The sequence below is a fragment of the Taudactylus pleione genome, unplaced genomic scaffold (assembly GCF_031769625.1).
Source record: "Taudactylus pleione unplaced genomic scaffold, aTauple2 ptg000217l, whole genome shotgun sequence".
NCBI lineage: Eukaryota > Metazoa > Chordata > Amphibia > Anura > Myobatrachidae > Taudactylus > Taudactylus pleione.
Genome location: NW_028284619.1, coordinates 1,159,876 through 1,185,760, shown reverse-complemented (window position 1 = coordinate 1,185,760; position 25,885 = coordinate 1,159,876). Strand labels below are relative to the sequence as shown.

At 42.7% G+C, this 25,885-nt stretch overlaps 1 protein-coding gene across 3 annotated transcripts in view; it reads left to right on the top strand.

Moving 5' to 3' along the window:
* The window catches only part of CACNA2D3 (calcium voltage-gated channel auxiliary subunit alpha2delta 3), a 1,120,348-nt gene that overhangs the window by 758,982 nt on the left and 335,481 nt on the right, over nucleotides 1–25,885 (top strand). For all 3 annotated transcript variants that reach the window (XM_088478672.1, XM_088478674.1, XM_088478673.1), the window contains 2 exons: nucleotides 1,254–1,334; nucleotides 5,944–6,018. In XM_088478672.1, the coding sequence (XP_088334798.1) occupies nucleotides 1,254–1,334; nucleotides 5,944–6,018 (156 nt within the window). The remainder of the gene's footprint in view (nucleotides 1–1,253; nucleotides 1,335–5,943; nucleotides 6,019–25,885) is intronic.

Below are 25,885 nucleotides of genomic sequence, written 5' to 3'. Positions count from 1 at the left end.
GAAACCAGCAGTTCCGCATTAATTACCGGGCAATTTATCATTTGATGAATAGGCCACTCAGCCTTAACTCTTTTCAGTTTGTCTCTTTCCACCCCCTAACTAATACCAGTAACATTGTATACTAGATATTCTAGTAATTTAAAAAGAAAACTGGGCACATTTGGCAAAATGGATAAAAGGAAAGGAAAAAGTTTACCGTTACTTTCTGTATTCAGTTCTAGTTGAAACCTTATTTATGTTTAAAAACATCAATTTAGATTTTGAATGGGAATATTCGGTTCATTTGTATTAATTAAAACATCTGTATAATTGTCATTATCTTCAAGGTAATCACCAACTGCAAGAAAATATACAATAAAAAAAAAGTGTTTAGGCCTGAAATAATATAGTGAGATACTTACATACATACATACAAAAATAGTACAGGTTGAGTCTCCCATATCTATAATGCTTGGGACCCAGGGGTATTTTGGATAACGGAATAGTCGTGGCTCAAACAAAGTTTGTGTACATACATGAAATTCATTTCTGTTTCATATACACCTTATATACATAGCCTGAAGGTAATTTTATACAATATTTTTAATAATTTGTGCCTTAGACAAAGTTTGTGTACATTGAACCATCAAAAGGTTTCATTATCTTAGTCATGCCAAAAAATTCCGTATTTCGGAATATTTGGATATGGGAGACTCAGCCTGTACATGCATATATTAATGTGCAGGTTGCGGAATTAGAAATATCCATATTTAAGGAATAATGTTACCCAAACGTTATTTTACTAGTATGCAAATTAATGTTCAATATACTGTACTAAATGTATATTCCTTTCCTTTTCCCGAGAAACTTATTGTGCATCTCAATGCTGTATTTAGCCATCCTACATAAGAAGCTTGGCACATATAAATACAATAGAAATCTACGTAATAATTGCAAGCATATAAGTGTCCGTGCTATGCTGACGTGTTGTAGAAACACATATTTGTTGATTACTGTTGATAAATTTCTCATGTTGGATCGTTTTTCATCCAATATAAAAAATAAAATAATATGACAGCTGTTTTTCCTCATTTTACTTTCATTCATATCCATCAGTGTCTCTGAGATGTCGGCACAACAAAGCTCTAAGTCATCTGTGTACTATAATAGATTTATGACAACGTGAAAATAATTAGTGCATGTCTGTAATGTTTTACCAATGAATGTTTACCTTAGTTAGATGCCTGTTTTACTTCATTTCTTGTTTTGTGCAGAGATCAAAGGGGGTTCTTCTAGGTGTGGTTGGCACAGATGTTCCAGTTAAAGAACTTTTAAAGGCCATTCCAAAATATAAGGTAAAGCTTCAGAAGTCAATAGTTACCTATTTATGTGGTATTTATATAATTTAGACCCACCAGTCGGTAGGAGGTTTAGGGTATCCACTATAAAGTCAGTCTGACAATCATCAGCGTACACCATACAGGTGAGCACTGGTATTTGATAGCTGTTCAAATTTTATGCATACAAATAAAGTTTTAGAACACAAATCTTAAAGAACTGATTTTTTCTCCCCTAATAAATGACTTTGAAAACGTAAAGTGCACCTATCACATACACGCCGTGGTGGCAGCCATTTTGTGAGCTGAGTCAAAATACATGAGGATGTAGCTTATCAAATTATTAAGGACCAGTAATGCCATTGGATCTTGGGGTCATAGTTAAAAAAAAATGCGTAATCTTTGCATAATATCACATGAATACAGCTGTTTTTGGGGGGATACCAGCAAATATCATTAGAATGTATGTACGGGGTACCGCAGCAGATATCAGAGATACCTGCTGTGTTCCCCTCTTTTTGACTGAAAAAGCAGTCCCCATAGGTCTCCATGGGGGTTACTTGGCCTGCTAGCTAACTCCATCTTCAGTCGGGTCTGGAACCCAGGAGTAAAGTGATTGCCATATGTGTTTAATGGTACATCTCTGTGATCTTGCAATAAGCGGCGATAATTAAATTACAATTATCGGAACCGAAACCTGTTATTTAATAAATATAGGCGTTAATGTATTGATGCATTGTATTATATTAAATATTAGCACAAGTTTTATGGGGAAGCAGTCGGGAAGCCGATAGACGGAATCCTGACCACCGGCTTCCCGACTGTCTAATCCCAGCAAGGATTAAATGACAGACGTCGAAATCCCAACGCCTGTCATTTTACCTACGCCGGGAGCCCGACACCCGGCTTACCGACCAAAGGTAAGCCGGGCGCGGCCAGCCGCGGGGGTGTGTGTGTTAGGTTTAGGGCTCCCAGGGGGGACATAGGGCTAGGCACCCCCTTGGGAGGTTATGGTTAGGCTAGGGGAAGGGGGGATTGGGCACCCCCGGCGGGTGGTTAGGGTTAGGCACCCCCCGGGGGACTTAGGTTTATGCGGGGGGGAAGGGGGGGTTAGGTTTAGGCACTTAGAGGGGGGGATTAGGGTTAGGCACCCCGGGGGGAGGTTAGTGTTAGGCACCCCCCCGGGGGACTTAGGTTTATGCGGCGGGGAAGGGGGGGTTAGGTTTAGGCACTTAGAGGGGGGGATTAGGGTTAGGCACTTGGGGGGGGAGGTTAGGGTTAGGCACCCTTAAGGGAGGATTAGGGTTAGGGGGTAGAATAGGGTTAGGAAATACTTACCTTGGACGATCGGGATTTTCACCCCTGCCGGGCAGCCGCTGACTGGATTTAAACCGCCGGCCGTTTTATGTTCTCAAAATGGTGACAGGGCAACTAACATATAGGAAATTACTGCAAAAACAGCTTGTTCTGACATCTTGGTGATGGCGCTATTATACATTTGAACATGTTCTTTAAAATGTTCTTTATCAAAAGCAAAAAAAATCCTATTTATTTTAGCTCAAGGAGGTAAATTTACTAAGATGGGAGTTCTATTAAGAACTAAGTGATGTTGCCCATAGCAACCAATCAGATTCCAGGTATTATCTTCTAGAAGGTGCTAGATAAATGAGAAGTAGAATCTGATTGGTTGCTATGTGCAACATCACTTCTTAATAGAACTCCCATCTTAGTAAATTTACCCCAAGGTATGACATTTTTATTTTATTACATCATATTATAAAATATCAAACTTAAGCAATCTTTTGGGTGCCTCTGCAAGTGCAACTTTTAAAATGAAAGTTATATTTCCTATTCATTTAAAGTTTAAACATGAATTAAAATAATGTGACTAACGTGCTGTTACCCATAGCAACCAATAACTTATCTTACTAATCAGCATATTGAAAATATAAATGTTGTTGGTATGGGATACAGCAGATGTGTGCTATTCGTGTTGTATTACACCTTCAGATGCATGTTTCCATTGAAGTTATATATATGTATGTTTTTTATGCAAATGGTAGTATTCAGTTGCTGGTGACGTCAGCAAAGTGCAATTGGAATGACGGTACTTAACAACCTCAAAATTGCCAACTCTTCCTCCCTCCCTATAGGGGTGCACATAAAAACTGACAATGCTGTGGTCCCAAATTCTAGCGCACAGCCAAACATTGCAGCCACATATCGCAGAGAATTGAATACGGGCCAAAGAGTGATGAATACAGTGTGCTATTTTGGTGCTGTTTATTCGCTCCTGTTAGTAATTTGTACCTTAAATGCAGACTTCTGTACTTTAACTGCTACGTCATCATCTGTTAATAAAATGACAGGTGATTTATTTTGTTTTTTAACATTTACTGGATAATCGATGTCATCGGATAATAAAAATAATGGCCCTCATTCAGAGCCGCTCGTTAGCGGCAGTACGCTCGTTCCGAGCGATGTTTGCACATCTGCGCATGCGTACGGTTTTTAGTACGCATGCGCGAACCAGTCAGTGCGGCCAAAAATCGTTTGTACGCTATATAGCGAGTGCCTGCTATTTTGAGTGACAGAATGAGGCGTATGTGGGTGGTAACAGGGGAAGGTGCTTGAAAATGGGGAGTGGAGATCCAAACACAGGCGTGCTTAAAGGTCAAAACGGGCGTATTATGGGTGTGCATAATTAATACAGCAGCGTCATTGACCACGTCACTGGGTTATTTTATAGCCAGAACTGCTCGCAAATTTGTGGTAGCAAACACCAACCACAAGAATAGCGAGCAGTTCATACGCTGGTCGATGTACTCGATTAATCTAATAAATAGCGGACATGACGTATGGTGCGAGCGGCCAGGGGGCGTTTTTAACAAATAAACGAGCGTATGTTTTGCTCGCTCGTTCAGACTTAGAGGTGTGAACAGACTGCAATTTGCGAACGGATCATTTGAATAGCCACCCCTTGTTTTTGAACGAACGACCGCAAATAGCGAACGGCTCTGAATGAGGGCCAATGTTAGAAGTGTTGCTTTAGAATACAAACAAGTAGCAAATGTGCCCCCTACTAGTTAAATATATGTTCCCCTTTCCACTCCTGTTCTCTGCTGAACTTTAAAAAAAAAAAATCTGGGGAAAACCAGATGGAGAGTGAGGTTATGAATGGAGCACAGGTGTTCTGCAGCGCCTGGCGCATTCCCTCAGCCTTGTAAACTGCATGTGCCTTTTTCCTCATATGTTATAACCTTTTGTAAACAAACTGCAAGCAACACTTCTAAAACTCCGACAATCAGAAATCGAACTACAACTTGTGCTGTAATTGTGACCTACAAGAGAGATTTATAACTCGGGGTATATAGACCACGAAGGAGTAAGAAGAAAAAAAAAAAAATATATATATATATATATATATATATATATGTGTGTGTGTGTGTATAATATATATATTATTCCAGCTGAAGATCTCTTAGGATTTTTTTATTTTATGTTATTTTTATTTTATGTTATTGGCCACATGACAGACAGACTTTCTATAAGCAGCACCAACATCACTAGGAAATGGTGACTTATGGACGCTTGAGACAGATATCTTGCAGTGTTTAGCAACCATAAATGCATCAGGGCCTGCGTATACAACTTAGAGCAACTGCGGGTGTATGCATCTCTGCTGGAGTTGGTGTAACTGGGCAGCAATGGGGCTGTCACATATATGATACTGTAAATAGGTTATGGGTGTTTGATGGTCGTATAGATGGAATTGCGGCCTAATCTGAGATGAGTGCACCCAGATGGATCTCCTGCACAAGGATATAGTGATGAGGGCAGCTCCATCAAGCGGATGGATAGTAGCAGTGCCGCTGCATAGGTGCAGCCAATTCTGTATACAGGATGAAGATCCACATTTAATTCTAAGCATGTAATCTGGCCAAATTACATATTACATGCCACCATGAATCATCTCCAGTATGTGATTTTAGCATACAGTACTTGGCCACTTTGGGGTGTGTGTGACAGAGGGCTGAATCCCATCATTTGGCATCTCGTCATCACACACCTCACACTAGGAAATGGGCGGGAAAAAGGGTTCCCCAGTCTTCTGGGAGTCCATGGGACTATACAAATATTCATGAATCTCCTGGATGCTCCCGGACAGTGAACAAATATGTTCTCTGAGATGTCTCTGCTTCCTAGTGAATTGATAGGCTCTATTCTTTTGAATAATATTTCAGCTCACAAAATGGCTGCCAGTGTAAGTAGTAAACCTTGAGATCAAGTAAAACTACTATTTAACATTAAAATACCTTTCTATTACTGGCTATATGAATTACATGAAATAATAACCAATGTGACTTAACTAGATATACCCACAGTGCTCTCTGCCACTGCTCTTCAGCGGGGTTTGCCAGATTGGCAGGTAGGTGTGGGAGTTAGTACTTTCCACATCTTCCCCTACCCTTGTTTATGCCATATTGGAAGTCAAACAAAAACATATTATTTCCATACTTTATTTCCAATAAGTGGTAAAACATCATGTTGCAAGGGTGGAACCAATGTCACATTCCTTATATTTCTATATATGTGTACTTATATGTTTCTTTCCCTCTTGTTACAGCTTGGAATTCATGGCTATGCTTTTGCAATCACTAATAATGGATATATCCTGACTCACCCCGAGTTGAGGCCTCTGGTAAGTAGCTGTTGTCACTATTATATGCAGGACTTCAGTTCTGCATGGATCAATAGATAAACAGGGTTATTATATTCCTAGGATGGGATTCTTCATTCTTTTGTGAAATGGAATGAGTCAAATACACAACTAAAAGGAACTTTGTGCAAAAAAGACGGGATTCTTAAGTGCAATGACAGGAGCATTCGGTAGGCTGTACTGCATGGAGAGGGGTTATATTTACAAACTATATAATATAATTAAATGGTACTCAGAGGCAGAGCCACATGCATCTTACCTCCATGCACTACAAGTTGTGTTAAACATATCGCATAACGGCGTGCAACACGGTAGCACTGAGCATATTTTCGTGACTTTTTACCTTCAAATACGTCTAATTAATTAAATCTTACTGAATAAAATGATATGCAGCATGTTTATATTCCGTGTGCGACTGCGGATGCATCTGCATGTGAAATGCTACGTTACAGTGTGAGCGACTGTGATACTGTAGCATAGCGTTCCGCATGCAGAGACACCTGCAGTGGCACACAGAATATAGGCATGCGGCATATCATTTTAATCGGAAAAAGCTGCTTGTGCGCCCTATTCGCATTTTAAGGACAGCATGGCGTTACTAGAAGGGCTGTTTAACATGCAAGGAAGTAAGATGCATGTAGGCACATCTGTAGTAGACGTATAAGCAGATATTATGACTGTCGCCACCTGAATAATAATACCAAATATAATAAAACAATAAATTAAAAAGGGGTGTCCTGCAGCCTAGGAGAATAAGGGACTTCCCAAAAAGTCCCAAGGGGTAATAGAGATAGATCTGTGTGTGTGTTCCCGACACTGGATATGAGACATATTTTCTTTAAAAATAGTAGGAGAAATTAGTGTGAGCGCTAATCAAAAAACAAACTGTGGGCTCTAGTTGTGGCCATAATTATTCCCTTATAGTGGAGATCTAATCTCTTACTCATATGATAATGAGAAATGGATGAATTGAAAAGAGCGTCAAATTAGTCATTCAAATAAATGCATTATTTACGAAGCAAAAGGAGCTACAAATTTAAAGCGGCACTAACATTCAGTATAAAGTCTGGCGTGCTTTACACTGAGTAATAGTGCCGCTTTAAATTTTCAGCTCCAACCCATGGAGCAGCAGTGGCTTAATAATAAGCCGCCTCTTTGTAAATATAGCCCTAGATGTAACTTTGCATATGCTTTGGAACCACTGCTCTGCAAACTCATTTGGGAGGGAGCAGTGTCGGACTGGGGCATGAAGGGCCCGCCAGGGGAATGCAGTGCTAGGGTCCCATGCCAGCCACTAGTACAAGGTCCTGCACAGCCTAGTAACTGACCCTCTAATGGAGGGTGTAAAGTATGATCCGAGGCCCTGATTCAGAGCCGGACACTCTGAAAGAGCGCTCGCTATGAATCAGGGCGTCTTTTTTTTTTTTTTATGCAATGGCCTCCCGGCCGCTCGTATTGCTGTGGGTTGCCACCCACAGCTAATGCGAGCGGCCAGGATGTTGGGCGCGATGGTCTGATGTGGTAGGGTCTCGTGGCCGCAAGCCCCAGAGAGCTTTCGGCTCAAACAGAGCCGAAAGCTCTCCCACTGACATCACTTGTGATGTCAGTGGGGCCGCCCCCAAACGGTAGGCGTTCTCATGGGAACACTTCCGTTTGGGCAGCCACCCTGTCACTCAACATCGACAGCACTCCCCCTTTGGTGCGAGACCCAGAGCGACGGATTGCCCGTCGCTACCTGGGTCTCGCGCATGCGCACGTCGGAGCCGGCTCCGTCATGCGCATGCGCTCTGGGCCACCAATCGACCCGATTGCGAGCGCTCAGCTCTTGCGACTGGGTCTGAATCAGGCCCAGAATCCACAGTCTGGAACCTGACCCATAAAGGAGGTAGTGGAGCCAGTCTGACCCTGGGAGGGTGTGGGGCAGACTGATATGGAGTTACAGATGCGCCCAGTTACATTGTGGCTGATCGCCCCACACACGTGCGCACGCATCGCACCATATGATTCCCCGCTCCTGCATACGCTACGGTACGCTATGGCGTGCACTGCTATCGCACTAAACATTCCTATAGAAGCGCGTCCGCAGTGCGCGTATCCGCTCACGGGTGCGCATCTCGTGCTATGTTTGGCGCAATTTGTCACGCCAGTGGCAAGTATATAACTGGGAATATCTGTATTATCATTAAACTATTTCTTTTAGAGAGAAAAAGTTACTGCATCTTTCACCCACTCTGGGACAGTCTAATGGTTACTTCAACAGAACTGGATTCATACATAGCTGAGTCTTACAGAAAGCTCCCAACGTTAATCTTTTTACCTGCTCAGTGTTTTGTTTTCTAAAGTTAAGCTGAGGGACAAACGAGCAGTAATACAAGTACACGTTTACCATAAAGTTGTTATTTACATACAGTGCATTGTAACTGCCGTGTTATATCTATTCTATACATTATTGGTAGGTCCATGTAGTACACTAGTTATACATCATCTACACTATGGGCCTGATTCAGCAAGGATCGCAACTGTGATCACGGCTGTGATTGCGCACGCCGTCTCACTGCGATGATATGCTAATCCATTGCGATCGCTATGCTGTCGCAGCACAACATAAGGACGCCCACCTTACCTTACACACATACGTAATGTTTATCAAGACGGCGAAATCATCGGTAACATCGAGTCCATTAGGAGCCTCACGCACACTTGCACAAGGTCAGACTTTACTCAGAAATTGCTATGTTCAGCGCACGCAGTGGAAGGCCAAGCTGCGTATGGCATCTCAGTGTATAATTTATGCACGCCCCCACAACGGCCTTCATCTCACTGGCACGCCTGCGTTTCCCCGACCACCCGCCTTCACCTCCCACAAATTACACTTCCTGTCAATCACTCTGCAATGGGTCTGCATAGTCACTGTGATCGCAGCCCCGATCGCAGTGGCTGGTTCGCGCACACGCACTGTGATGCATGCGCAGAACGCAACAATCGGCTGAAGTGGGCCGATATGTCGGCAATTGAGCTGCAATGTCCGTGTCGGCAATTTTTCTTTTAAAGGCAACACAGGATAGATTTAAAAAATTTTTAAATGGCTGCCTTACAGCTTGTGTCTAAAGCGCCAGAATATACCCTCAGTATATTACATTTAGCCCAGTAATGTAACAGATGTCATTCCAAACTTTTTAGAAAATGCTACATTACTTATTTGAGGTATGTATTATATGTATAAAATATGCATGCAAATGCGCCCTATATACTCTATAGTCTACAAACTGTATTGTACTGTACAAGTCAATGAGAATACAGTTTGAATGGCAGAAATCATGGATATTTTAGTGCTTAGCAGAAACGCTAATATTTCTTAAATTAAAAAAATTCAGGTACCTGTAATCCCCCCCATCCCCCTCAAACCAGCCGCTGCAGTCAGTAGTAGGAACCCTAGGAATATATTTGTAATCCAATGACGACACTTAAGAAACATTGGCTACTCTACACAGGGGCATTTCTAGAGAGGAGGGGGCCAGTGTGTAGTCTTCATCACGGGCCCCCTCCTCGCCGTTCGGCGGCCGGCAGCGCACTGAGCGCCGCACTTATAGACTCTGGGAACTAGAGTGTGCCCAGAGTCTATAGCGCATGCACAGGTCTCAGGGAAAAGGGCCACGGCAGCCATTTTCCCTGTACTGTGCAAATGATGGGAAAATGGCCCGGGCGGCCATTTTCCAACCGTTTTTTACAGGCGCAGACACCGGAGCCGACGTGGGACTCCGGAGAGGTAAGTTTTATGGGTGCAGGGTGTGTGGTGCGGGCCCCCCTGGAGCCAGGGGCCAGTGTGCAGAGTATTTACGAATTCCTCCATTTTGACCATGTGGCAATGAGATGGAAAACTGATGAAAAGCAAAGTTATGATGATAAAAGGTGAAAGATTAATGCTTTATTGGCAAACTAGTTAGCAGCCCATCATTGTTGTGCCTGCAAAAAGTCCAGTTTGAGCGCATAACTGGGTCACTTTTCTGTTATTTCTGCTCGCCAGCTCGGGGGGCTGCGATCAGAAATGTCAGCGTTGGCAGCTGGGCTAGAAGTACAGGGAGCGTCGCCACAGATAAAAGGGGTGTCACCACAAGTAAGGGGGGGTGGCCCTGGGGAGCTGGAGGCAGCTGGCGCCTGCTGGTTACTGTTATAATGTTAGTGTGAACTTTGAAGTTCATATCTTACTGTAGTGTTACATAGCAACAGTAATCAGCCACCGCCGGCTGGAACCTTGCCCCCAGTGATATATAGAGATGAACTTCAAAGTGCACACTAACAGTAACTATAGAGATGCACACTGACAGTAACTATAGAGATGCACACTGACAGTAACTATAGAGATGCACACTGACAGTAACTATAGAGATGCACACTGACAGTAACTATAGAGATGCACACTGACAGTAAATAGCCAGTGCCAGCTGCCTCACTACACACAGAGCCTGCAGACAGCCACGGAAGGGAGCCACCTGTCAGTGTCACTGAGCAGCACTGTAGGAGTCCGTGTCCCGCAGCGCTGCTAAGAAACCTGGAACCCTGTACAAACCGTTACAATGCTGTTTGCCGGTACAGACCATAAAAAAAAGGTACTGTACAGGCTAAAACGGTATAGGTGAAGGCTATGATGTCAGTGGCAATTTCATTTCTCCGTCGGGCACCATTTAGTGGCCGCCAGCTCGCAACACGCTTGAATTCCCCCCATAGAGGTGAGTAGCAGCATTAGCGTTTTATATATATAGATGTGAAATGTGTGTTTTAATACATGTATGTTGGACTGTAAAGGGGCTTTCCCCCACAGGCAGTGCTTACTGAGGGCGTGTCAACTTAATGTGCAGATTAATACATCTGTTTTCAGACGGAACCTTTACACCAAGGATGGGGCTGGTGTAAGTGCTTACTGATGTAAGTGGTGTAAGTGCTTACTGATAACGATGACGGCTATGAATCAAAGTGTATGGATGAGGGGCGCCCTGCGATTACAGCCTTTTGGCGGCCAATTCTACAATGCCCATGGGTGTAACTACCATAGGTGCAAGGGGTGCAGCTGCTATGGGGCCCAGAGCTGAGGGGGGCCCATCTTCCTTGTCAAAGTTACATGTGTTATATACGTTTTTCACCACTGGGTGGTACATAGGAACCCTTACACACTTTTGATATGGGGCCTTCAAATACCTAGTTACACCCCTGACAATACCCCATAAATTCTTATAAAGAGAATGTGGGGAAGAGGGTTAGGGGCACTGGATCCAACTGTTCAAAATGATTAAGGGGGGGGTCCCTCAATAAGACAAAAAAATTACTTGTATAGACATGGATAGTGGCAGTACAAATATTGGGGGTGCTCAATTTACTCTCAGCACCCACGAGCTGTCTCCTATGGTTGGGGCACATATATCACAGATTGAGCAACATTGTTTTATAAGCGTGTGCTAGGATAAAAGGTCGTAATTACATGTTACTGAATAGGCACATTTAGCAATGCCAGAAAACAATGATATCAAATTCAGCTCTAAAAACAATATATTAGAATTAGAATAACGCCTTATAATGAAAGCAGGTAATTCTCACATGGAGACAGTAGGTGGCACTGCAGCACTATGCTTTTCATCTGGTTATTTAAATACATCATCTGAAAGCCTTGCTGCATTTTCCTCCTTCTATTGTATATGCATTTTCTAATTTATTAAAACCAGATTTGAAAACCATCCTGATTTGTGCACGGTTTAAGGAATTTTATATATATATATAATATATATGTCTATGACATAAAAATGTAAAACTTATTTTCTTTTCTGGATTAAATAATGACACTCAGTAGCATAACTGGCAGCTGCAACTTGGTTATGGGTTTGAGAAAAGAAGAAATAAAATAGCTGGTAATTCAGTTCTGCACAATGTATCTATACAGGGAGGCTGTGATTCGCCTGGGCAAATGTAGTCACCAAAATAATTCCTCTGTACCAAAGCATTTACGGGCTAGTTCATACTCACTAGTGCATGAAGTTGCCTGACAATACATTGCATGGAGTTACCTAACTATACACTGCATGGAGTTGCCTACTACACACTTCATGGAGTTGCCTAACTATACATTGCATGGAGTTACCTAACTATACACTGCATGGAGTTGCCTAACTATACATTGCATGGAGTTACCTAACTATACAGTGCATGGAGTTGCCTAACTACACACTTCATGGAGTTGCCTAACTATACATTGCATGGAGTTGGTTAACTATACACTGCATGGAGTTACCTAACTACACATTGCATGGAATTGCCTAACTATACATTGCATGGAGTTGCCTAACTATACACTACATGGAGTTACCTAACTATACACTGCATGGAGTTACCTAACTATACATTGCATGGAGTTGCCTAACTATACATTGCATGGACTTGCCTAACTATACATTGCATGGAGTTACCTAACTATACATTGCATGGAGTTGCCTAACTATACATTGCATGGAGTTGCCTAACTATACACTGCATGGAGTTACCTAACTATACACTGCATGGAGTTACCTAACTATACATTGCATGGAGTTGCCTAACTATACATTGCATGGAGTTACCTAACTATACATTGCATGGAGTTGCCTAACTATACATTGCATGGAGTTGCCTAACTATACATTGCCTGGAGTTGCCTAACTATACATTGCATGGAGTTTCTCCTTGACTGCTAGAAAACAGTAATTTGGGTATGAGCTGATTGGGGCTCTAGAAAAAGGCAGTATTAGTAAGTGGCTGCAGTGTGTAATTGTCAGCCATTGTAATCTGCAATGTGGCTCACTAATGTGGGGTACACACTTTGCTGACGGATCAGCTGGCCAACTGATTTGGTAAGTATGCAGCTGTGTATACACATTTACCAATCGGCCGGCCAGGTATGTCTGGACACAGGAACCAGTTGTGAACTCATTGTCGCTGGTTCCCGTGGCCAGCATATGGGTCGGTCGGTCAGTCACCCGCACACACAGGCAGATGTACACAATATATCTTTCATATATATCGCATATGCCGTGCTGCACAGTCGACGCAATATATCTGTGAACAACGTACTTCAGATATATCATGTGTACACACTGCCCGACAGTCGGGACAATATATTGTGTGTTGGCTGTACAGATTATATATCGTCCAGTGTGTACACAGCATAAGGCAACAAACAGAGGTGAGCTAGAAGAGAGATAGAGATTCAGTCAATACAGGACCATTATGAAAGGGGGGGGGGTGTATTAAATCTTTCAGAGGAAAGGGAAGAAGTTTCTCATACCAACTAATCAGCTTATAGCTATCATCTTATAGAGTCTTCTAGATATATGATAGCTGTTTGGTCACTATGGGAAACCTCCACTTGTCTTCTTTAGTAAGTTTAATACATATACCCAGGGCCAGCAACAGAAATCTTAAGGCCCGGCACACTTATGGGCTCATCCTCAACTGTCTCTCCAAACCTTATTCCCCGTGTCTCTCCAGCACCATCCATCTGTTTCCAGTCTCTCCCTTCCTTTGTCTCTCCATCTCCAGCCATCCACTGATCTCCCCTGTGTCTCTCAGCATCATTATCCCCCCACCCATGTCTCTCAGCTTCATTCACAACCCCTCTCTCAGCATCATTCCCCTACCGTGTCTCTCACCACCCTGTGTCTCGTACGCCCCTGTCGTTGAGCCTGCATGTTCATGAGGATGCTCTGGGGAGCTGTCAGGGCAGCGGTGTGACTGTCTGAAGTGTCCTAAGGATGCTCCAGGTGGCACTGCTGCATAGATTCTGGCTGCAGGGTGACTTTCTAGGCACCATGCTAGCCAGATGAGGCTAGCAGAAAAAAGCCCAGAGGGCCAAACCAAACAATTCCGCGGGCCTTATACGGCCCAAGGGCAGGAGGTTCCCCATCCCTGCTCTATAAGATAGGCCATGCCTGCCCTCTTTTCCACCACTGTGGTCTGGTTGTGTTCTCTCTCTTGGGAACCACACCCTCACCTTACAATCAGTGCTGTAACTGCCACACTTTCTTAGCCCAAATTGCTAATGGAGGACCAGTAGCAGTAGAACCTTGGGACATTGGTAGATGGATGGAGTGTAGTAAAGAGGCTTCTGATTGGATGGTGTGCAGTAAAAGAGGATCCTGATTGGTTGGTCACAACTCCTGTCTAATGAGCAGTTACTTTTACTGTGCAATTCCCTGCAACGGCCTTTTTGTATTGTATTGTAGCTGCTGGCTCTTATTCTCCACCAGTGTCATACAACAGGTACAGTAAAGGTCAGCGTTCCCGGCAAAGGGTTTATGTAGGACAGAACGTTATGTTTACTTTTAATTATCCTTTAATAGCAAAATATATTTGAAAAGCATTACCAGCCAAGATGTTATTTAATAATAAATTATTTTCTGTATTAGGTTCTGCAGAGCACTGTGACCTGGCAGCCGGTGATATCGGCTGACTGTCTTTAAATAACCCGTAATGCCAAAACACCATAACTTTTGTGAGAACAGATTATACTGACATAAATTAAGTTATATAACAAAAATTGCGCTAAAAGTATGGCAGTAATCAGGTGTCTTTTTTTAATACTATTATTATTATTATTATTATTATTATTTACAGCACAATATACAGTTCTATATATGTATTTTATTTCTTGTTTACCCTACCTGGCTGCCCAGTAATGCTGAATTTCTGTATGTTTTTAGCATCGGGATGCTCCCAATTTTATCTTTCGTTAGTTATTAATAATTTTGCCCTTTGCAGCTGAACTGTCATTGACACTGTATAGTGCTGAAGATACAAAATTGAATAATGTTGCAATTCTCTTAAACAAGCCTAGACCAATTTAGGAAATTGGATAGCTCATTCTGAGAAAAAGCTAAAATCACATGTACATGCTTGGCCTTATTTACTAATTAGTATAAAGTGCTTATTTTAAAACAAAGCCCATCCCATTCATTATCAAGTCAAATAAATGAATTAAGACATTGCCACAATTCTTACATAACCAGATCATTAAAACTTGTTTTCGGTACAAACTTAAATTAGGGGACGCAATTATTAGACTTGGCAGTACTTAGTTGTATTCAAATATATTGGTACCTGTTACCCAGTTAGATGGCGATAAAAGGTCCTCAAAAAGAATCCCAATAATTTCAGCTTTAGACAACTGGTGTTATTTAACCATATACTGTAGTACCTTGTGACAAGGTAGTATATGGTTGTGCTACATCATAACACAGCAGGCGTATATGGAGGTTAATGAGTAACTGAGAAGATGTTGATGTTGGGAGGTTTTGCGGAGAACAAAGTCGATTTCTGTGTCATCTATATAGTGCAATCAGGACAGTTAGCTATTCATTATAGTGTTGCACTGTGCCAAGTGGGTGACTGGAATGTTGTTGCCCCAGAGCCAAGAATCTGTCATCATACTAGGGATTTCTAAGTGGGGAGGGTAAAGCTGTGTTAGGGGAAAAGAAGGATAGTTGGCTGGACAAAATTTAAACTGGGAATCCTGAAACAGTGGGCTTGATAATGTGTCCAGACATCAAGCCTTGGGGAAACAGGGTAGGATTTGGGGTAGTCAACAAGGATTTGCATTAAGGATGTGCGCCAACCCCCGTGTTTTGGTTTTGGATGTGTATCTCCTCATGTTTTGGATCTGGATTTGGTCTTGCCAAAACCGCCCTTGCGTGTTTTGGTTTTGGATCTGTTTTTTTTCTAAAACAATCATAAAAACAGATAAATTCACATAATTTGGGCCTGTTTTTGTTCCTACAGTATTATTAACTTCAATAACATTTATTTCCAGTCATTTCCAGTCAATTTTGACCACCTCACAGCTCACAATATTGATTTAATCTAGTTTAGGGCCAAAAGGCTGCATCCAGCTAGCTGGCTGACTAAGCTAAGCGACAGCAGTGGGCGGCACTAGCATGTGGCAGTTCAGCTTCCAACATGGCACAGAGTGGCATTGCAGTTGTAGACATGATGGCACTTTAATATACTTTACAACTCCTAGGAAGTTTAAAAACCAAGAATGTTTTCCTTAACTAGGTCAGAGGCCCGATGGAGTTGGAATATGTTTATCGACTGAAGACCGGGAAAGGACAGAAGGGTTGATTAGTTTTTAATTTATTTATTTTAATGTTTTGATTCTTAAAAACATTTGTGAGGGAAGATCAATCTAGGATCAAGTTCCTCAGTTCCTAAAAGACATCTTTAATCTGGAGGAGATTTTTTGTTATTTTTTTTATACATCTAATAGAAATGAGGTGGCCTTGCTGGTGGAGGTGCTGCTAGAACACCTGCAGAGTCACAAATACCTGGATGATAAACTGAGGTCTGGGCAGCAGTGTCACCAAACAATAATAGCGCAGCTAAGTTGCTAACGCACACACACAAAAAAAATATTTTTATTTTTTATTTTTTGTGTATTGATATTAATTTTATTTCACTTTTATTTTTTTAACACTGGGGAAGAGCACCCCTGAACGAGGCAGCAGCCCCTTGATGAACAACACAGACAGCACCCCTTCTCTATGGACAACAAAGCACCCCTGCCGAGTGTGGACAGACCACCTGCAGAGTCACAAATACGTTGACGATAAACTGCGGCAGTGTCACCAAACAATAATAGCGCAGCTAAGTTGCTAACGCACACATACACAAAAAAATAAAGGAAAGAAAAAAAGCGCTTTTATTTTTTTTTACACTGGGGAAGAGCACCCCTAATTGGCAGAGCACACCCCTGGACAACACAGCACCCATTTAAGGACTGCAGCCCTAGCAGATCTTTTCAGAGCTTGACTTGCTGCGAGCAATCCGTTCCTTCCCTGTGGGAAGGAGCTCCGGGTTGCGAAGAGGGATCCTTTTGGATCCCTCCACCTCTGTAGGTCACGCATGAGCACTTATGTCACTGCTCCGAAAAGAGCAGTGAAAAGTTCCGTGGAGACAGTTGATTTACGGATCAGCTGTCTCCGTGCCAGATAAATGATGAATTGCTCCGGCTTTCGCGGAGAGAAGAAATGTTAGTTATTGGGGTCTGTTCGGACCCCGATAATTAACTTAATGAATAGACTCCTAATATAGCTGTATGTAACTGACATGTACAAGATTGTATATTGCTGAACTGAATAATATCCATCTGGGTCATAACTTGGGGTCCGTGAGTGGTGCCACAGCACAGAGCGCAGGGCTATGTGGGCAGCACCTTAGCTACCCCACGGCTCTTGCTTCTGGCTAGCAGGGTGCCCGGAATGCTCACTGCAGCAGTAGTGCTGCCTGGAGCGTCCTTTGGATGACGCAGTCACGCACCTTGCATCTGTGCAGACGCTTAGGCTTAGGCTGTCCTCAGGTTGCACTAGGCATTGCTCCACTTTCTGGTGCTGGCAGCTCTACCAACTCTGCATGATGTAATGTGACACAGGGCTCACTGCCATCCTGTTATGACACTCATATCTATTAAATAAATTTAGTGTGTATACCTAATAAGTCCACCACTCCTCTGCAGCAGGCTGCCATGTTAGGGCACATACACACCAGGACGATATCGGCACGATACGGCAAATTGGGCATATCGGCAGTGTGTATGCCCGATTTGCGCGCTCCCATGCGATATCATGTGATTGGCCATACTGCACAGTCAATCACACGATATCGCATGTGAGGCATTACATATTAATGAAGGATGGAACAATGATTGTTCCGTCGTTCATTAAATCTTTTAAGTGTGTATATCGGCAATTATACGATGTCCAGGGTGAAGACAAATCACCCTGAACATCGGCACGATTGCTGGTCGTTTAGGTGTGTACAAAGCCTTAGGATGTAGAGGCTTCTTTAAATAAAACAAACAGACAGTGACTGGCATATTTGAAAACTTGTTTAATAGATATCCACTTTGTTGTTTGGTTGACTCGAATTTATAAAATGATTTGTAGGTTTTGTTTGTTTTATTCAATGTCACCTACTGTGTAACTGTTAGTTCCCACTCTTACTTATCCATGTCCATTCTACTAATCCACCAGGTTCATTGACTCTTACAATGCTGCTATACTGTATACTTGTTCTGCTGGCTGATTCCTTAGAGGTAATAGTGTTGCTGGTTCCCTCCCCTGTATAATCCCTAGTGTATGAAATATGGGAGGGATATTGACAACACAACAGGCCTGTCAGTCTGTACCATAATAATGGGACTAGTATACAGAAGAGCAGCATGGCACAATTAGAGACATCCTTGATGGGGAAAATGGTACATGCCAGGTAATTCACATACAGGATTTAATGGTAACAAAGTGAACTCCACCAATTACTAGATTTAAAGTTATCTTTAAAAAATTGAGAAGTTTAAGTTTTTAACAAAATTTACACTTATGAAAGAGAATTATCATCCCAGATAATTGTTTTCTTACTTTGGCCCTCAACTTGTCAAGACTAAGAGGTATATATACTAAAGTGCGGGTTTTTCAAAGTGGAACTGTTGCTTATAGCAACCAACCAGATTCTAGAAAGTGCTAGATAAATGTTAAGTAGAATCTGAATGGTTGCTATGGGCAACACCTCTAATTCTAAAAACCCACACTTTAGTACATATACCCCTCAGAGTGTTCATCTATGAGTCTCACCTGATTGGATGTCCACTCCGCTCATGAAAAATGGTGCCATCCCATTTGTGAACTCTATAACTAATGACACATGAAGAATTTATAAACTTAAATGTCAAACTTTAATATTTTTAACTTGTAATCATGTTGACAAGCTCACTTTATGTGCTCTACATCCATTCTAGTAATCATAGAGAGCAGAATGTAACAATTTAACATGAAAACTGATTAAATAACAAGCTACGCGTTTTACCATAACTCATCTGCTGCTCAAAGCTCAGTGGTTTAATTGTTTTTTATTGCTCAAAGTAACATTTTCCTACATCCATATGTTTGCAATGTATCACTGCATTCAGTTACAGCGCACACACACAGCTGAGTTAATGATTCAGGTATGTGCATTTACAACTTTTTAGTCCTATTTAAAACAACATCGGATTTTTTCAGCTTAACGTGGACTTTACTTAAAAGTAAGTTTAGCTATTCCATTAATTTACTGTACTTCAGTCATGAAATGAAGGATAAGTAGTTGCAGGAATCGTACATATGTGTATATGTTTTGTTTTCTTCAGAACAAACATAATCACCTTTAAGATCCATTAAGGGCCTCGTGTTTCACGGTTTTATGGTTGAATACATATAAACTTATTCATGTGGATTAGCACAAATAATTTAATTTCAATGATTAATGTTGAAAATTACACATTTATTTTGAAAAAAATAATGAAAAAAAAAGTTTAAAATGTTTCCGAATAAGAAAAAAGCTTTTTTAAGTCTTTAAACGTTTCTTTTTTTGTAATTTTTGGCAGGTCCTAACTAAAGGGTGGTGCGACCAATGTTGACACCCAGTGTGCAAGGCTGCAATTGCGGCACACTTGATCCCCTGATGCCCACTTATGTCCATCGTGTGTGATGCCCAGTGAGGTACCCGGCTGTCTGGAGAGATGCTGTGTGCCAGCTTCCTGCTCCCAGCCTCCGCCTTTCAGCCCACATCATGCCATGGCACCAAAGTGCCCTGGTTTAGCAACGATTTTTGGAATATCTTTGTTTCTAAGCTATTTCCATATTTAATACCCATGCTTTAATCATCAAGTTAAAAGATGTGCTCATACCACTTGTGAGAGCCACACAGAGCCTAAAATGGTGGATTACAGAAATATGCCTTTTGCACTAAACTGGCTAATGATATTACATGCACGCACCTTCGGAATGACATCATTGTGGATCAGCTTTTATTGTAGGCTTAGCTGTCCATTAATTCTTTGTGCTACTCTTTGTAAGAGAGGTTTCCTTCGCAAATAAATGTATCAATTTACATTTCCATGAGTAAGAAAATAATTATTTTTGTGCCCCTCTCATCGAGCTTAAACCCTAACACAAAGCGCACTTATGTGCACACGTGAGCAATTCGCTGACATAAATACGAGTCTTTTAACGATTGTTAAATAAAGGTTTTCGCAACGCGGATCAAGTCTGAGTGAAGCTGAATGGAACCTATGTGAGCTGTTTGGCTGCCAGAGGCTGCAGTAGTTGTTAAGTTTAAATTAAAATGTTAACTGTCACCATATATTGTGTGTACCTGAAAACCAAGTATTTAGAGATTACTAAAGCAGTATTAAGTCTTTTATAGCAGTAAATTCTGGGAAAATTTGCTTCTCCTAATATAGAAAAACAGAAGAGGCCGAGTCTCAGGGGGAGAGTTAATGCCCCCACTTAAGCAGCGTGATACTTTCTAAAGCGGCAAATCCCATTCCTCTCCAGGGAGCACGGGCTGCTATACAGATAACCTACACTTACCCTTCTTGTACAGGGCTGGGAAATCTTCAGCCCTGGCTGACAGCAGAGGGATGAAATGGTTTCAGCAGTTGTAGTGTTTTTTATTCACTTAAGTCATTTACAAGTCAGTAATCTCTGTAATTTGCTGTCAGAACACGTTTAGTCAGTGGCATATTAATTCAAATACATAAAGGTGGACGTAACATTGTTAGTTGAGATGTTCAAATTTACTATTACAAAAAAATAAAAGAAAATCCATGTTGTGCTGACGATGTAATCCTGAGCACATGAAAGGCAGCCATATTGGGGCTGGACTAGTATGCCAGAGAGTGTGTCCTGTTGGTTCACAAAAAACCAAAGATCTCACTTAGGTATTGAGGGACTCTGGGCCTGATTCAGAAGCGCTCGCTAGGATGCGGTCGCTCGTAGCTGGCCGATATGTGCATTCTGCACATGCGTATGCATCACAATGCGCGTGTGCGAACCACTGCGACAGATCGGGAAGCGCTCGCTCGCCCAGCATAGACAGCCCAGTGGAATGGGTGACAGAAGAGGCCGTTTGTGGGTGGTAACAGGGGCAGGCCACTAGAAACGGGGGAGTGGAAGTACGGACAAAGGCGTGCCTGTGTGTTTCAACGCCGTTTCTTAGGCGTGCATAATTAACAGGCAGCGTCATTGTACACGTCACCTGGTTTTATTTCTCACTGAAGTGATCGCAGTGCTTGCGGCCAGGTATAGACAACCTCAAGCTCTGCGAGCACATCTGATGGTGCTCGATGTACCAATGTTTTCATGTTCTTCCAGGAGATGACGTGCGCAAGTGGGCTTCTTATGAATGGCTAATGGGCGTCTGTATACACAAAGTGATCGCCCGCCAAGACATAGAGGGCATGCTAATGCCTTGCCGTGCGATCGCCTGCCTTGCTGGGCGTGCGCTGGATTTGCATAAGCTGGGAGCGGGCAATCGCATCTAGCGAGCAGGTCTGAATCAGGTCCTCTGTGTGTAGATGATGGGTCCATCGTAACTGTTCTATGATTCCTCTCTCTTGAGCTGACAACGCCTCCCTAATGCCAGTGGCATGTCTTTAGTAGAAAAAAAGCATTAATAGAAAAGCATTGAAAAAAAATTGAAACATTCCCAGGTCTTGGTCACGTCATTGATCCACCTCAAGCATGCCTACAGTCCAACCAATTATTATAGCGAATTACCTTAACCAGGGCTCCTGTCTGATGGCCACCATCTTTTCTCTGCCGTAAAAAGTGAACGGTTGGCAATCTTTGGGGTTTTTAAAACCATAAACAAGGGGCAGTAAACAAGATAAGTCACATATTAATACTGTAGCGAATGTAGGATGTCTAGACAGCGCAGGCGCTGGTTGCACCACCTAAGGAGAGAAAAGGGATTCCAAACCAACCCCATAGAATAGCAGGAAAAACAAGGAATATCTCCAGAACTGTGTCACAGACTTATTTTATCAGGTTGCAACCAAGATTGTTGCTATACGCTCCTCCAGCGTCGGAAATATTCCTCTTTTCTGATTATTAATATTGATTATTCTATATAAACTGTTTCCCTTATATTTCCATTCACAAAATATTATTAATTATAGACAGAGCTCTAGATTTATTGGAGAGAATTACTATAAAAAAGTAAATAGGGCACTGATAAATTGCCGATACTCCAAGCTGCTGTAACTAGGAGTAATTATTCAGACTCCTGGATATAGAAAGTCAAGCAATGGTATAAACAGTGCTAGAAACATTTAATATCACATCAAAAACAAACTAAAAATAAGTATATGATGTATAATAATTGCTAACTTGCACATCAGCTATTCTATTATTATACATGTATCTTTTATGTACTTAATTTTAGTGTGTTTTTGATGTGATATTAAATGTCCATTATTGATTTTATTATTAACATTGTTTCTAGCGCTGTTTACTCCATTGCTTGACCTATATGAATAGGGCTGGTCGCGCTACTGGGGTGCTCCGTCAGCCTGCCCCAGGGCAGTAACTAGGGGGGTACGATCGATGCCGCCCACAAAGCGCAGGGATCTCAGGGTGGCATCATTGCTGCCCCATGGCCCTTGCTTCTGGCTAGCAGGATAACACCTGTAGCGTCCTTTGGACGCCACAGGAAGGGACCCCGAGATGTACACAGCTGCATGGAGCATCTTCTAGATGCTCCATGTACTGCCGTTCTCCAGGTGCTGGCTGGCACTGCCCCATATGTGCGGATTTATGTTGTCAGAAGCAAAGGGGCAGGACTGGATCTTGGCACGTTAATGCCCTACAGTTCTGGCCTGCGCTCTAGTTTTTCTTCAGTGCAGAGAGGTTTGCAGGTTCCATTTGGCCTTCTGGGTCTCGCTCCTCTATACCTGTGCATGGGTATTAGAGAGCGACTTATGCGCCATGGTGTCTTTTTCACACATTTGCAGGGGTGCGCCAGGGTTCTGAGCACAGTATGAATAAAAAAAGTCCAGAAAACATTGCCAAGTGGGCATTTTGAAATGGTGAGAGTTTAAGAATTCTGGTCTAGTGCAAGTGGATGCAGATCTCTTACTGGTTGCCATGGGTAACGGCACATGTAAACCGTTTGTTCTATGTTATTAAATAAAGCTTTCTCAATGCATTCATCAGACTTCACTAGTGAATACCAGCGCACAGATAACTGTAATAAAAAAAAGAATACGAAAAGAGTGATGTAACCCATAGCAACCAATTACATATTTTTTCTTAATTTTTCTAGTACAGTGGCAGCCTGATAAACTACAGGGCACACATAGGTGGCCCTCTAACCTCCAAAAGGCTGCTATTACCTTAAATATATGGTAAGTTAAATCTATGCATTTAATCACAGAAATAGACATCTATCTATTATAACATAACAGCAGACAAATTAGACAAGTGTTATAACAATCTCTAACAAACAAACAAACAAACCTGACAACAAAGCCGTAAGGAACTGGGGGCCAGAGGGGGAGGTTCAGAGGGTTGCATCTGGCCATAGTGCTGCCGGTTGCCCATCACCGATTTAAAATTAAAAGCAAACTACTGATTGGTTGTTATACAGTGCCCTGTGCCAAAAAGAGCATTGGCACCCCGTCTCATTTTTCAATGGGACATAGGGCCTGATTCAGACCCGGACACAATTAGCGCTCGCTCGTCCAGAAAATAGGGGTGGCTATTCAAATGAACCGTTCGCTCTTTGCGGTCTGTTCACGCCTCTAGGTCTGAACGAGCGAACAAAACTTGCGGTCGTTTTTTGGAAAAATACGCCCCCTGGCCGCTCGCATCCTACGTCATGTCCGCTATTTATTAGATTAATCGAGTACATCGATCAGCGTATGAACTGCTCGCTATTCTTGTGGTTGGTTTTTCCTACCGCAATCATGCGAGCAGTTCTGGCTATAAAATAACCCAGTGACGTGGTCAATGACGCTGCTGTTTTAATTATGCACACCCATAAAATGCCCGTTTTGACCTTTAAGCACGCCTGCGTTCGGATCTCCACTCCCCGTTTTCAAGCACCTTCCCCTGTTACCACCCACATACGTCTCTTTCTGTCACTCAAATTATCAGGCATTCGCTATTTTGCGAGCACATGAATTTCGACCGCACTGACTGGTTCGCGCATGCGTATAACGATCCGTATGCATGCGCAGTTGGGCAAACATCGCTCGGAGCGAACGAGCGGCCCTTACGAGCGGCTCTGAATCAGGCCCATAATGCACCCAAAAAAGGGCCAGGGAAGAGATAGGAGAGGCCAGGAGATGCTGGGGATGAAATAAGAGGAAGCTACAAGCAAGAATAATAATAAACAGAAATTTTACAGGCCCAAACAGCGCCCCCTGACCTGTGGTGCCCTGTGCGATGGCACCGGCCGCACTACCCTAGCTACGGCCCTGTTGTTATAGGTTACAGGGAGCACATTTTTCACAGTAGCAGCTTAATGGCGCAAGCATCATTTAATGTACTTTATTTCACACAGTCTTTGCACTATTTTATTGCCCATACTGCCATTCCCAGCTGTACCATGCATTGCCTTATATATCATACATTACAAACATCATGAAAAGCTTTTGAATTCTAGGAATAACCAGTTGCAACATTTAAATAAATCACTATAAATTTGCCCCGAGTCCACGAGGCAATCTCTCGCTCACTTCTTTGTTTCAAGATTTCTTTTTAAACTTCTCCACACACATAGAGCAGACATTTGGGGCTGGCCATTCTGAAAACAAACAGATTTTTTGCATTATTTTGTTCCTGAATCCAAGATAATTAAAAGCAGATGCCTATTCTCCCGATCCTTAATAGCAAGGTATGAGGAATGTATGTAGAAAGACTTCTCTGAGCCGAACGCCCATATATAAAATGGTTTGGCAGCCTGTGTATACTTACAGAGCTTTAAATCTAATATGCTTACTATATTATTTAAGCACCTGGCATATACAGTGGGTATATTCCTATTATGTTACTGTACCTTTATATTTATGCCATTATGCAATACTGAGTAACATAAAATAAAATAAGCAACACCTTGCTAATAAAAGCAGAAACCGAGTAAAAATAAATTGCATGGCTGATTAATGGTAGGTAGATATGTGCATTAACACAGGGGTAGGAAACACCAGCTGCTGTGCAACTACATATTCCAAGATGCCCTGCCTGTGGGTTTACTGTAAGGGCATTCTGAAAATGTGGCAGTGCATGCTGGAAGGTGTAGTTCTACAGCAGTTGGAACGCTACTGGCTGCCTTCCCGTGCATTAACATAGAGTAGCAACTTCTGCTTATACCTTGCAAACCCACCGTCATGTATGTACATTAAGGGTGCTTGGGGCAGGAGCAGGATCCTGTGATATTGTATGCAGAAATGGAGTTACATTAGCCCTTGCACTGCAATTTAGATTAGAGTTTGGACACAACCCTCCAAAATATAAATCTATCTGCACATTTTACATCTGCCCCACCTGCAGTGCAGCATAGTTTTTACAAGGTGCACAGATACTTACTCTTTCTTGCTTTACTCCCAGCTCAGAATGCAGCCTTTTGTGCTTCCCTGCAGTGGCGTAACTAAGGGGGGTCGAGCAGGGCCTGTGCCCTGGGCGCCGTAGGACTGGCGGCGCGGGTGTGTGTGTGTGTGTGTGTGTGGTGGGGTGTCTGGGGGGGGCGCCGCCTGCCACGGTACCGACCCGCCCTAGTTAGGCAGTGTAGCACCGACCGCAGTGTGTGCGGTCAGCGCTACACACTTACAAAGGACCGGCGCTAGGCTTCCCTGCGCCCAGCGCCGGTCCTTTGCTGCTCAGCCGAGACCTTCCCTCCCCCTGTGCGCTTACCCAATAGCGCCAGGTGAAGGGTGGGAGGCGGGCGGTCTCAGGCTGTGCAGTAACACACACATCACCACCAGTGCGGCAGCCGGCTCCCAGTGCGGTCAGACAGACTC